This window comes from Girardinichthys multiradiatus, chromosome 9 (assembly GCF_021462225.1).
Source record: "Girardinichthys multiradiatus isolate DD_20200921_A chromosome 9, DD_fGirMul_XY1, whole genome shotgun sequence".
Taxonomy (NCBI): Eukaryota; Metazoa; Chordata; class Actinopteri; order Cyprinodontiformes; family Goodeidae; genus Girardinichthys; species Girardinichthys multiradiatus.
In genome coordinates, this window is record NC_061802.1 from 39,799,647 (window position 1) to 39,814,919 (window position 15,273).

At 37.6% G+C, this 15,273-nt stretch overlaps 1 protein-coding gene across 1 annotated transcript in view; it reads right to left on the reverse strand.

Annotated features, from left to right (window-relative positions):
* Positions 1-15,273, reverse strand: part of LOC124874150 (gamma-aminobutyric acid receptor subunit gamma-3) — an 81,065-nt gene that overhangs the window by 21,662 nt on the left and 44,130 nt on the right. The window contains exon 4 of the mRNA XM_047375387.1: positions 6,517-6,737. Within this exon, the coding sequence (XP_047231343.1) occupies positions 6,517-6,737 (221 nt within the window). The remainder of the gene's footprint in view (positions 1-6,516; positions 6,738-15,273) is intronic.

The window sequence follows — 15,273 nt, forward strand, 5'->3', positions numbered from 1 at the left end:
TTTCTCAGAATACACAATTTTATTTAATGAGTAAAATAGAATACATTTTTGGTGTTTATCTGTAATTAAATCACTTTTTTTCCCGGAAATAAAAAAAGATTAGACGTAAATATGTGAACCTCTATTTTTTGAAAGAACTAAATTTGTTCTCGATTTTATGTTTAATTTCATCATTCATGCTACAAAATACTTAAATTATTTTTGAGAAATCTTCATTACAAAGATGAAGGCTGTTAAAGATCCTAAAGTATGTTCCAGAAATCACATCATCACACAGTAACAGAAAACAAATCTAGCATTTGGGAATGGCGGCATGTTTATCTGTAGCACTCTCACTACTTCCAGTCAAAGTATTTTTAATTTTTTCCTATCAATGCGCTATAATGCAGCTTTTATTGGGCAAAAGATAATGACCTATAGTGATGTAAGGAAGAAAATAGATGGCTCAATATAGGTGGAGCAGCTGGATGATCGACTGCTGAGCAGGAAGCCAGCTGACCAGGTGAGGATACATAAAATATGGTGTTTGAAGACAGAGGCTGGACAGCAGAGCCATTAGAATAGCTCAGAGCAGGCCGGAGTGAAACATCCACAACATTGCTTTTTCTAACTCATGCTATCTCTCTGATAACAGGAAGAATTATTAGGTCAGTTAGGACACATACAGGCAGATACACTGCAAGTAAGGGACTGATGTGTTTTGTGTTTCTTATCAGTTTCAGAACAAAATGTCTGATTTCAGATGAAATTAGTAGCAGGCTAAAACATCTAACATCTCTAAACATCTCTTCTGTCCAGATGACAAAGTAGAATACGTGCTGTGATACTGTGGAAATATTTGTTTTCCTATTATAGATCTCAGTTCCTGTTTTATCTTGTAATCTGTCTTTCCTGGAGTTCTGTTTTTCCCTTCCTGCTTGCTATTTGCACCAGTTTCTGAGCTTTTTTTGTCACTTCTAGTCTTTCCACTGAGTAGAATATTTTGTGCTTGATGCAATTAGTTTTCCTTAGCCAATGTCCATTGGTTATCTTTTCCTGAGTTACAGTACTCCTTGAACCTCCCCTTGCACATTTCTATTCAGTAGCCTCAACAATTCCTTGTTCCACAATCAACTTTCTGATTTAGTTCCATCTCTGGTTCCTTCTGGTTCTCATTGGTTCATTCTCAGTCCTTGTTGGATTCTCGTGTTGTTTCTAATTTATCTCATGGTCCCTCTGTTCACCTTCCATATTCTGAGAAGGTTTTGTTCCTTAGGTTCTTTAGGTTTGGACTTCACCTATTTAATTAAACACTTACTATGATTCTACCTGCCTCTTTTCAGCATTTGGATCCTCTATCAACCAAAAGCAGGAAGAACATTATGGAGAACCCTAAGCATCCTCCTGATGAGACTGTTGTACAGCAACAGAGTGTCTTCAGTCAGAGGCTTCTTCAGATCTGCTGTAAGACAGACCTCTACAGGAGATCCTTCCTGCCCACAGCCATTAGCATCTACAATGGCTCTTTGAAGAAACCTGCATAATATGAGCTACAACAACACTTAATTTCCCTTTAGGATTAATGAAGTATTTTTGAAGTAAATTGAATTCTGTGTGCTCTCTCTCAGATGGAAGCAGTATCATTGCCTAGTAACCGTTCCAGGCAATATAATGACAGTGTGCAACAATGAGGTTATAGTCTTCTTTGGGGTACGTTTGTTTCCTTGTAGTGGGTGTGCTTGTGTGGCAACTATAGATCGCTGGGGCTTAGCTGATCCTAATTTGCTGTAGCAGGACTACATCAAGCCGTCCTTGAGATTTGCTACTTTTGTGAATGAAGACAAATCTATGAATATCCAATTTTTAGAAGGAGCTGATTTTAATCATGAAAATGTGAACAAACAAACATTTGACAGCAGTGAATGTCACGTGTCTTTACTGTGTGAACTTGCTTGTCTGAAGACAACAGCAGCTAATTCCCTTTCCTCTATTGCGTGGTGACTTCCATTTCAGTCAAAACATATTACAGAAAATGTCATTAATAGTCTGTAGGAAACAGTTAAACCTCCTAACCAGATATTACAGATACTGGTAGACCATGTTTAAAGTAAAGATAACTCAAACTGAATAGAGTAGTTTTTTTTTTTACGTTTTTAACTTGTTAAAACTTGTTAAATGCATTTAACATCTATTATATACATTTTCAGGGAATTGTAGGAACTTCCATTATTACTTTTATTATTTTAGGAGATATAACATTTATTGTCATGTGGGTCTCATCAATGTTTCTTGAAAGTTAAATGCTAATATTTGTGTTTTAAAAATAATGCATAATTTCTTACTTTTTGGTGCATATTTTCTCCTTTGTAGGAGACATCTGGAAAAAAAAAATACAGGAGTTGGTGTCTGGCCATTACTTCTCCTTCAGCCATCATCTCCAGGCTTTAATTACTGTGCTGGACCTTTGTTTGATTGAGCAGCTTTTCTACTTCTGATAATGCAGTCATTAAAATAATTGTTATTTGTAAAGCAATATAAAGGTTTAATGTTGTGCTTTTTCACAGTCCTGACGAGGGTGTCCAGATGCTGTAACACAGTTAAACCAACTTTATCTTGGTTGCCTTCTTTTATTTCTGAAATAGAGCTGATTTACTTCCCCACCGAGGTTCAGACAGGTTCAGTGTCTGCATTATTATCCAGTCCTTTCATCAACAAAAATATGACAAAAATATAGGAGGGAAAACAAACTAGGATCAATTGTCTTTGGAAATTTAAAACTGAGACTTTGTTATAAACTTTAAGAAAAAAATACTTGGATCGACGCTGCCATTGTGTAGTTTTTTTCCAAGAAGCATATACTATAATGCGAGTCAAACGAACAACACGACCCACAAGCCAACAGTGCTTCTGATTGATGTTTTCCACCTGCATTCAGAACGCATCAATGGAGGGAGCAAATGCAGGTAAAGAACTGGACGTGATAAAATTGGATTTGTAACGTAAAGTCAGAAGTAAGGACTTATCTAATAAACTCATAGAGCTGACAGGAAAGTCGCAAATATTACCGAAGTTCAGAAGAGTTGAATGTAGCGGTGTTAACACGCAGTCTGCTGCTTGTAAAACGTGTTTAGTCGTAATCAAGGACACCAGTGATTAAGGGACACTTGTAAGGCAAATTCTGGATTGAGTCAGCCCTGCATCTCTTCATTCATCAAACAAAAAGTACCAACATGTGTCAAGTCTCATCTGACCAACAAAATTGCTGCATGTGCGCTAAAGATTTCAGAGCCTTGCCACAGTAGAGAGGGAAAGTCTTCATCAAGGGAAGATATTAAATAAATACATTGTGAAATATAAAAAAAAATTTATGTACCATTAAATGTACAATTTATTTAATACATCATTAAATATTAAGTGTACCACTAATTACTTCATGTCTTCTTTAAAATTATACTTAATTATTCAGTGGCACATTTAATTGCATAATATTCCATTTCATGATATAATGGTACATTTATTGTTTCTAATGATGTATTAAATAAATAAATGGTACCTTTAATTTAATGGCACATTTAATGTTACATTTATTTCATGTTACATTTACTTCACTTATGGGACATTCACAACATTTATTTATTTAGTGATGATTTTATTGTTTTAATTTTGTCCAGTTTGACCCTCCATTCTTGATGCCTGTATAAGAGGTCATGTCAGAATTTAAATCAGGTGTTCTGGAGCAGACGTACATCTAAAACCTGCAGGGAAGGGGTCCCTGAGGCCCAGGGCTGTGAACCATTGAGATACAGTTTCTAAATTGTGAAGGTAATGCCTTTTTGCACTTTTATTCACCAAGTACAGTTCTCTTGCTAGGTGCAATTTACTTTCGTTCAGCAATTTGAAATACAAAAGTGATGTCATTGTTCAAAGGAAACAATCACTTAATAAATGAGTAAAATACAACTATGTACATTGTGTTTATTCAGCTAAGAAAGACATGGTCTGTTATTTCTTCATTATTATTCTGTTTACTTTAACTGGCCTTTACTACAGCTAAAAACAGGGACCTAACTGGTCCTTCAAAGAAATTGCCAAAAGACTAAATGAAGAAAACAAAAATGGGAGTGGCACAGGAGTGGGAGTCGTTCTAAATGGGAGCGGGATGGGAGTGGGAGTCAATTTACCAGGAGTGGGACGGGACAGGATTTTTTTTTTATGCTGGCCTGGGATTGGGATGGGACAAGACATTTTTCTGTGGGAGTGGGATGGGACAGGAGAGAAAATCCACTCCCATGTCACTCTGTAGTAAGAAGGCAGCAGCCTTTAAAGATTTTTCCAAAGCTTTAAGAAGAACCCAGTTGAAAAAATTCTGTACATCCTGGAAAGTACATTCTGACAATCCTGGCTTATTCAATACATGTATGTAGCTAATATGGTTCCCCCTGCTTGTTAGATGTTACAAAAATACATAAAACCAGTTGAAATAAATTAGATCTATTTTAATGACATCAACATATAGGTGCCAGAAGAGGAGATGTAATAATCTATTGTTTCCACACATGCACACTCACTAGAAGGAAACAAGCGCAACTTAAAGAAGGCTGTGACCTCACCGTTGCACATTATCATTCTATTGGCTGAAACGGTTGCTAGGTGATGATACTACTTCATTTTAAAAGAGAGCAAAGATTTCTCAAGCATGGACACGAACTTGAGAGAGCTGTTTTAATCTGTACACAAAGCAAGTTTGCACGCATGTAGAAGGCAAGCAGGAGGAGAAACTAGCATTAAATCTGAGCACAGACGTTTTGAGCACAAACATATGAAATCCTGCTCTTAACCCAGAAATGTATGCTCTTGATTTTTGGCATTTTACTTTCCCCATATGTGAACCTTTTTGAGATCAACTGTCTGAGCTAAAAATCCTCTGATCTAAAGGTGGTGTTTAGTAAACTTGCCCTCTTAATTGAATTTAAAATATCTAATGAACTATTTTATTTAGCTGTGGCTGGCAAGAGCAAATATCGTCACCTTCCTAAAATAATAGCTTAAGTCATTTTTTGTCAAAAATGAATTTTTTGCCTAAACCATCTCCTTGTGATGCTAGCCACCTCTTGTAAAATTGTTTAAATCGTCAGTTGAGGAGGTCATGCAATTCCACACCTGTTGTATAATGGCCTATGTCAAAAGTGTGACTTAGGTAGGTTTACAGGCTTTTCAAAATAGCGACCGCTTCAGGAAAAAACTAAATCTACTCAGCCCCTGAAGCTATTTCCATAATTCAGAGCTCATTACCTATTGGTAAGTAATAAGGATTACCACAATTTAGGCTAGGCGTTAAATATTGCATAGATATTTAGTATTTTAATTCTGTCTTTCAGTCAGCGTTTTTGTCCACAAAGTAGCTACGTTAATGAAGCCAGCATTTAGCAAAGAGTGGAAGAGTTCCAGAACCTGTGGCTCTAACAAATAATTGTTTTTTGTCAACTCTTGTCTTTCTTTTTAAAGATTACTTCATCAACTGTTTTTCTTTTAATTTTCTATGTTATATGATCTAATTGAGAAAGATATGTAGAATAATAAAAAGGACCATAAGAAACACTCATCTGTTATTACCTTTTTGGGTAAAATTGTTAATACATAATATATATATTTTGTGAAGTTTCTTGCATTTCCTGAAAAACATGAAAAAATGACATAGGCCATTATTTTAGGAAGGGGAAGATATATAAACAAACAGCTAATGACTTGGTATAACAAGTTCAGTAATTGCATAGGAAGTCAAATTAGCTTCTTATGGATGGCTACCCTAAGACTACACAGGTCCAGATGTTATCTGTAGGCATTAGATAACATGCTGAAAAAAAAAAACATGTCAACCACAAACCACCAAGCAGGTCTGTAGTAAACACAGTCAGGCCTGGAGTAAAAACCACCCTCACCTCTTGACTACTTTAAGGTTAAGGATGCAAGGAAAGCTCCAGCAATATTAAAGGTTTTGAAACAATCATGTGCAAATATTTCCTTCCAGAAGACCTTTTTCATTATTCATCAACCTAAACCACCAAGTAAGCAGTCAAGTCAACTAATGTTTTTCAAGAGTCTCAAAGTCCTTACACAGCTTGTCAATTGCCTAGACTAAAATCCATTATATCACCTGATGATTGCTGAAGATGGCAACTGAGATGCTTTCAGCGCACTCTGAAGGTTTGACATAAAGAATGTCTTGAGCATCAAAACAGAACTGTGTCTGCTTTCCCCAGGAGGACTCAAAGCTTCAACTGCTGCCAAAGGCTCTTCTATAGAGTCCTGAATCATCTACCCATCCATCCATCCATCCATCCATCCATCCATCCATCCATCCATTCATCCATCCATCCATCTATCCATCCATCCATAATAAATGATTTAATGTTATGATATCATTAACAATAGATTTCAGTATCAGACTCTGCAGAGTTTGAATATTATTATTATGAATTATTTTCTGTCCTTATGCGAAAGCAAAATTTGTTTTGTCAGCCAAATGACTGTCATTACCTTAAGGTGTAAAGTATTTTCCCATCATTCCATATCCTCAGCAGCTGGTTAGGCATTGTAATCCAATGAGAATCTGCAGTCTTGGAATTTCTGAAGATTGTGTCTGGCAGCCAAATAAGTCCAACCATGTTGCTGTTCAAAGTCAGTAGTTTCATTGTGCTGTTATATCTGAGACGGCTGTCTGTCCATGTCTGGGCAAAGATGATATCGATTTGGTACTCCTATAAAAAGAAGAGGGAGAAAAAAGAAAGAAAAACACATTAAAATCTACCCTTTATTTAAAAAAACCTTTCAAATGCTTTTCTGTGGTAGTACAGAATGCAAACAACCTTCCAACTGCAATATCATGTGTTTGAGAAAAATCTCTTTAAGCAATCTGTCGTTTAAACCTTTCACTGGTAGAAGTGTTTATCATTCTCCTTGTTAGTTGCTCTTTCTGCCATGCACATAACTCATTTCATTTTATGCAAAGTGCAGCCTCTCCAAGACTGGGGCTCTTTTCAGACCATGATTTTTTGGTCTTTCTTTTACAGAAATGATAAAAGGGTGAATACAAAAGGAAGTGAAATGTGGAAAACATGTCACAATAAATCATTCATGCTAGATTTGTCTCTTAGCCCAGAATATTGTAAAGGCAGTAAGAAGAATGCACCAGATGACTGATGATTGACGCTACTTGAACTTTTTCAACTTTTTTTTCACAACAACAACTTTCAATGTATTTACTGGAATTTTATGTGATAGACCGACACAAAACAGTGCATAAGAAAATGATACATAGTTGTGTGACCTATGAACAAGTGAACATGTGAAAATTGTGGAGTGTATTTGTATCCAAATTGTATTTGAACAAAGGGGGTTGCCCTATGTTCAATACTTTCTAGAATCGCCTCTCCATATAATTAAACCTACAAGCCTCTTCAGGTAACTCTGCCAGCTTTGCACATCTGGAGACATGTTGGCTGTTTGTAGTGGTGAAATACATCAAGCTCAGTAAGACTGGATGGAGCAACCCAGCGAAGACACATTTTTCCAGACTTCCCATAGATTCTCAATTAGATTTAGGTCTGGACTTTGACTGGGCCATGCTGACACATGAATACGCTTTGATCTCAACAATTCCATTGTAGCTCTGGCCGAATGTTTTTTGTTCTGCTGGACGGTCAAACTCTACTCAAATCTTTTGCAGGGTGCACCAGGCTTTTTCCCAGGATTGTCTTTAGTTTCATCCATCTTCCTAAAAAACTCTCAACAACTTCCCTGTCCCTACTAAAGAGGAGCATCTCCACAGCATGACTCTGCCATTACTATGCTTCACTGTTATATTTGTTTTAGGTGATCTTTGCAACTTCTTCAGCTACCATGGGCCTCTCTGTTCCTTCTCTGATTAAAACTCTCTCTGCCTGCCAGTTTAGCTGAACAGCCAAGTGTTAGTTGGTGTTACAGTTTCACTGTGAATAGATCAGTCAAACTTAGCCATTCTCTCCAGACCTCTTTCTTTATCATATGACTTCAGGTCCATCTACCAACATGGATGTGACTGAGTTTAAGTGAAATGTGAAGAGTTTATGGTAAAGCTTCTATTCTCCTGTTCCATTTATATAAATATGTATGAATTAGTATGACTCATCAGTAACTGAATTTGCATCGTATTGGGCCAAGTGGGGAAAGCCTAAAATAGCCTTAGCTACAATTGAGTTCTTTGATATACAGCGTAATTAAAATAAAGTCTTCCCCTCTTCTTCCCACTTACACATTTGAATTCAGCTGGCATTGCCTAAAATGTTTTGACCTCATGTGCAATCTGCACAGTAGCTTGAATACCTCACAATTAGGGCTCACACATAGAGGGGCATACTTGACCACACAGCAAAATGTTTATGGTGTCACACTACAAACTGCTCAGTGGGAAAAACTGTTTTATATGTGACAGTCTGCTCCAACCACCAGTTGCAAGGACAAGCAGTGTCAGTGCTGTTCTCTGGACCGCACTGACAGGTTTATTCTCCTTCCTATTCCCTGGTCTGGTTTAATGGCCTTATATACCACCTTCTTTACTTTTGTTTTGCCAAAGCTACACGGCAAATTACCACTTCCTCCTCTTTCAATGACGCCATGGCAGAAAGTGTGGGAAATGAAGGAATTTTGTATTCTCAACTACGAAATTTCAAATATCAGAGTCTGCGCAGCTCACAGTACATGCACAGTATGCCCGACTCTGTGGGAACCTTTAGAATAAAGTCTACATTCACAGAACCCAGTATGTAGGACATGACCTTTAATTGTCTTGAGCTTACGGGAAACAAATCTCCAGAACTTTATGATCAGTGAAATAAAAGTGCTACAGATATAGTAAAGAAAATTTCATTTGACGTGACTACATCAAGTCTGACAGGTAAGTCTCATAAGGGAGATTTGATTTTTTATACATAGCCTCTTGATTAATTTTACATTAAAAAGTGCTTTAACTATGCTGAAGCATTATGATCCTAAACTACCCTTCCTTTCACTGCTTCTAGTCTTTAAAAGAGGCAATGCTGTAAAGAATTTGAATCTTTCGCTTTAACCTTTATGAAGGCTTCTATACTAAGTTTGCTAATCTAGAGGTACAGCTAAATTGAAAGATTCTCCAGTAGAATATAAGAGAGCACAACATGATTTAAAGCAAATTGTCCTGAATTATACTTATTGTCATAGTGTTAATGGCCGACTTGACCCACATGCAGAAAAACACAACTAAACAGAAAAGCGTTTAGTAAGAAGTTTTATTTGCAGAACCAGGCACTGGAAACCGAGGATGCTGAGCGACTGCAAGAGAAAAGCAAATGCAGGTAAGACACCACCAAAGAAACCTTAACAATGTGCTCTATGTGAGAGCTTACGTCCGATTGAGTTAGGTCAGCCAGGGAGAGAGGTTATGATCCTGCAGGGGATGTGAGCAACACTGCAACGTTGGAGCAAGGTAGTCCTGAGAGGTTCGAAGGAGGGTGGACAGGGTTCGCCTGGAGCTATGAAGCAAACGTCTGATCCGGCAGCCAGCAGGTAGAAAAGCAAGAATCCAGAATCCATAAACTGTTAGAAGTCTTCCAGAGATCTCTTAGGAACTAGGCTTTGGTATCCTGAGATAGATATGACCATTAGTCAAGGTAATAAACAGAGTCTTCACAGAAGATCAAAAACTTCACAAAATCATGAAATTGGCCAGGCTGAATACCACGAGGAGGCAAAACACTCAGGCGTCGAAGTACTGGCTCGCCTCCTTCTTATAGTCCTCCAGCTGATGACACTCATGCGATACACCTGACCACCCAGAACTCAGCTCCTAATGCCCTTACTGGTGGAAAAGGGTTAGTAGCAGGCAAAAATAACCGGGATCTGACACTTATAAACGTTACGGAGAGGAAGAGGAGGGATTTGACCCAAATAATAAAGACATAGATCACCCTAATTGGTCAAAAGAAAAGACTGGGGATTTAGAGTTGGGTTTACATTGAAACAATTCTATATTCCCTTCAACCCATAGTCATTGATTTTAATAAAGCATTTCATATATTTAAGTATTAAAAAAATCCTACATTTGAATTTTAAATTCCACTGATTGCTAAGCTCGCTCTCATATAACCCTCATTATCGTATTCATTTAAACATTAGCTTAACCTTAATTTTAGGTTGTGTGAGAATCTCTGCTGTGTTTAGATCTCAGTTTTGTTGGTGTTAATATCAGTGTTTCTGCAGAGCAGCAGAAAAGCAACTGAAGTAAAAGTAAAGTGGTCATAGTGTCAAATAACACCCCACAGCTGTCAACACAGGGGAAGCAATAAACCATATTTGTGTTTTTGAACACAAGAACACAATGCTTAGAGTGTTATGTGTCCACTGTCTCAAACACACTGTTTTTTTTAAAACATGGTATGGTGTGGTATAAACCAAGGGTTAAATAAAATTTGGAAGATGAGGTCAGTATTGTCACTATTGTGACTGCCTTCAAGAAAATAGGAGATGAAAAAAATACATGACCCTTCTACATGACTTACAACATTTGGACCCTTAATCCTTTGCTTCTGTTTTTGATTTTTTTTTTGTCAAACTTAAATGTTTCAGATCATCAAACACATTTGAGTAAATAAAAAAGTCACAGTAAATAAAAAAAACTCTAAATGAGCAGCAGTTGTCATGTCTGCAACTGTAGCAGTAGCTGCATCCCTCTGGTCTGTTCCCTGGTGCAGCCTTTGGTTCAGTCATTACCATCTTTGTCATGAGCACCTCCTGTTTCAATCTTCTTCAACTTCACTCCTGCCTCATGATCCTGATTCCAAGTTCTTTGAAGAGGGTGTCCAGGTGGACCCGCCTTGTGTTCCTGTTCCAGTGTTCTCTAAAGAGAAGGCCCAGGAGGGTTTATCTCCATCCCACTCTTTAGAACTCCATCAACGGTTCTTCTGGCTTCCCTGCCACTTCTACTGCTGTTCTCCAGAGTTCCTCATAGTTCCCGCAGTTTCCTCAGTGTTCCTCAGAGGGTTCCAGTGGTTCCATCGCCAGTTTCCAAGGTTCCAACGAGAGTTTAAGCGGTTCCACTGCCATTCTCTAATGGTTCTACCATCATTTATCAGTGTACCTCACAGGGTTCCAGCTGATCCATCGGAATTCTCCAATGCTTCTCCAAGGTTATCTGCGTCCAATAGACCAGTTGTCAGAGCTCTTCAGTGGGTTCTTGCATTCAGTGGACCGGTCTCCAAAGCTCCTCTGTGGGTTTCTACATCCAATGGACCAGCTTCCAGAGCTTCTTTGTGGGCTCCAGAGTTCTGTGAACCAGTTTTTAGACCCCACAATGGGTCTCCAGAAATCCTCCATGGCTTCCAAGCTCCACTGTGGTATCCATTCTCCTGAGTTGCACCCTGGACTCTCCACGCCTCTAAGACAGCCTTTGGTCAAGGTTCTCCATGGGTTCTCCCAGTCCCCTGGTCAGCCCCCAGACAAGATTCTCCATGGGTTCTCCTGCTCCATGGTTGACCTCCAGACAAGGTTCTCCGTGGGTTCTCCATACCCCGTGGTCGACCTCCAGACAAGGTTGTCCATGAGTTCTCTATGCACCAAGTGGACCTCAGATACTGCAAGAAAACTAAAGCCATTTTTCATGCTGCTAGACTATAAAGAAGCATTTCTCCATGGCTATATTCCCAAGTACACAGTTTGATGAAAAACTTAACATACTTGGTGCTCACCTCACACCAATTTTGAAGCCCAAAAAAGCAGGTTTGAACTCCACACCATCAAACCTCCAAATTGAGCTCATTGAGCTCCGACGTTGTGACACACTGAAGGAAAAGTTACTGTTCTCTTTGATGAAGATTACCAAAACATCACAGTGAGTCGTCTTACTAATGCATACCTTTACTCAATGCTGAGGATTTCCTCAGCTCAGAGCCTAATGCCAGACACTGATGAACTTCCAAAATGACATACCATGTATCTGGCTAAGACTAGTGAGCATCAAAGAGCAGCAAACTGAGCTTTAATGCATTTTCAGTTTCATTTGTGATTTTTTTCTCTTACTACTGATTTTTTGAAGAAAAAGTATTTTTGTCTGTTGTTTGTCTGTAGAGAAATGTGTTCACTTCAACTTACTTTGCAAAAGTTGCAGATACAGCCATAAGAAATGAACGCAACTAGTTGTATTTATTTTTGACATGTTACTATTTGAAAGCAGTGATTGATAAGGATCTTTCAGACATAAGGCACATACCTTTGACCTTAACCTTTGAAATGATACACCAGGCTTTTGAATCTATGTTTCTGTATGTCACTCTGTTATTGCAATAATTTATCAACTTTGTTAGTTCCAGTTTCAGCATGTGCAATATGGTCATTTCAATATGTTTTCCATAAACACTGAACTAGTCCAGCCCTCGACTTGTACCATTTATTAAATTTTGGACCTCGTGGATTTGAACTTACACCCCCTAGACTTTAGGCAGTAATTGCATTTTCACACAGAGCCAGATTGGTTAGGAAAGTTTTATTTCCCTACATAAATGAAATCATCATTTAAACACAGATTTTTGTATTTACTCAGGTTCTATTTGACATTAAAATTTGTTTAATTGTCTTTTTTCTATCACATTTAGCTGTGATAGAAAAGCAAAAACAAATGAAATCTGTTATGGAAAAAAATTACTTTATCATGGCACTGTAGAGGATGTCAAAAACTTTTCTAATTATTCTAACAATGATGGTAATTGTTTTGGATCCATCATATTGTTTTTGGTAGACCACTGTTTTATGTTAAATGTGACTTTATATATTCTTCACAGATGGCAGACAATATGTTCAAACAAGCCAAATATAAAAAGGCTTTTAAATCATTAGATTTTAAAGCCTATAGCCTGCTTAATGTGGGACTGCTTCTCTTCATAAAGAAAAAAAATCATCTCAATTGTCATGGTAAAAATACCATATGTAAAATATTAGCTGTTAAGGGTGCTATCTTATTTTTGCAAATGTTTTTGTCTTGACACATTACAAAAAAGTAAGCAGCAAAGGAAGCTTTTCAAAGTTCAGTCAAACCTTAGCCAACTCCTGTTTAATGAATTAGAAGGTCAAATGCTGCCTCTAAGCAGTGGTAGACATTTGGCTGGACCCTTAAACAACAAAAATAAAAACAAGTCATCTGAGATGGAACATGAAGCCTTAATTCAATTCAGTTTATTTATATAGCGCCAATTCACAACACATGTCGTCTCAAGGCACTTCAAAAAGAGTTTGGAATGGTGCGGGGTTGTTGAGGGGGTTAGATTAAACTAATGAGTGTTAGAGTTTGACCATTTTAGAATGGGATGTGTGTAGGGTAGAGGCTGACATTTTTTCGGGATTCCCACGGGAATCCCGCGGGACGGGACACAGCATCAGTAAAGATCACGTGATTGGGATGGTACAGGATAAAAAATGAAAGGGAGCAGACGGGAGCGGGAGCTAACCAATAGGAGGGAAAATAAACTAGGATCAATTGTCTTTGGAAATGTAAAACTGAGACTTTGTTATAAACGTTAAGAAAAAAAAACTTGAATCGACGTTTGTGTAGTTTTTTTCCAAGAAGCCTATACTATAATGTGAGTCAAACGAACTACATGACCCACAAGCCAACGGTGCTTCTGATCGATGTTTTCCACCTGCGTTCAGGGAGCAAACGCAGGTGGAGAACTGGACGTGGTAAAACTGGATTTGTAACGTAAAGTCAGAAGTAAGGACTTATCTAATAAACTCATAGGGCTGACAGGAAAGTCGCAAATATTACCGAACTTCAGGAGAGTTGAATGTAGCGGTTTTAACACGCAGTCTGCTGCTTGTAAAACGTGTTTAGTCGTAATCAAGTTCACCAGTGATTAAGGGACAGTTGTAAGACAGATTCTGGATTAAATCAGTCCTGCATATCTTCATTCATCAAACCAAAAGTACCATCATGTGTCAAGTCTCATCTGACCAACAAAACTGCTGCATGTGCACTAAAGATTTAAGAGGTAAGGTACGGAAGCCCGTGAGGGGACATGGGGAAATTGATTACTTTTGCGTCCCCACGCAATACTTTTGCGTTCGGCATTTTGGAACAGCAGCACAGATGACAAACTGCTCATAAAACAAACACTGACATGTCATTGATATGGTTTATTTGTCATATGCAAGTTAACACGCAGTAAACAATGCGATGAAATGCTTAGGATAAGAAGAACCGTTCAAATCACGATAAAAACAAAAACACTAATGGCGTACAAAAAAAGTACACATCATGCAGCAGTAATAAGCACACAAAGTGTCACAGATGTGGTTTTGTGCAGCATTATTGTCCAGAGTTCAGTAGTTTGTTTGACAGCTTGTGGATAAAAACTGTCTTTTAGTGTGATTTGAAGATAATTTTATTTAAGGCTGATTTCAAAATAAAACTCAATAAATCTCAAAACGGGTGTAGTGTTTGTTTCATTTTTGTAGTTATCTGGTTTGGAAACTATCCCACAAAGTATTGCGAGATAACGCAAAGACTATTGCAAGAGAACGCAAAAAGAGAAAAAATCCCCCCATGTCCCCTCGCGGACTCCGTAGAAAGGCTTCATCAAGGGAAGATATTAAATAAATATGTTGTGAAATAGAAAAAAATTTAATGTACCATTAAATGTACAATTTATTCAATACATCATTAAATATTAAGTGTACCACTAATTACGTCATGTTGTCTTTAAAATTATACTTAATTATTCAGTGGCACATTTAATTGCATAATATTCCATTTCATGATATAATGGTACATTTATTGTTTCTAATGATGTATTAAATAAATAAATGGTACCTTTAATTTAATGGCACATTTAATGTTACATTTCTTTCATGTTACATTTACTTCACTTATGGGACATTCACAACATTTATTTATTTAATGATGATTTTATTGTATTAAATTTGTCCAGTTTGACCCTCCATTCTTGATGCCTGTATAGGAGGTCATGTCAGAATTTAAATCAGGTGTTCTGGAGCAGACACACATCTAAAACTTGCAGGGAAGGGGTCCCTGAGGACCAGGGCTGTGAACCATTGAGGTACAGTTTCTAAATTGTGAAGGTTTTGCCTTTTTGGCCTTTTGTTCACCAAGTACCATTCTCTTATTAGGTGCATTTTTCTTTAATTTCAGCAACTTGAAACATAAAAGTAAAAAATTGTTCAAAGGAAACAGTCACTTAATAAATGAGTAAAATACAACTATGTACATTTTGTTTA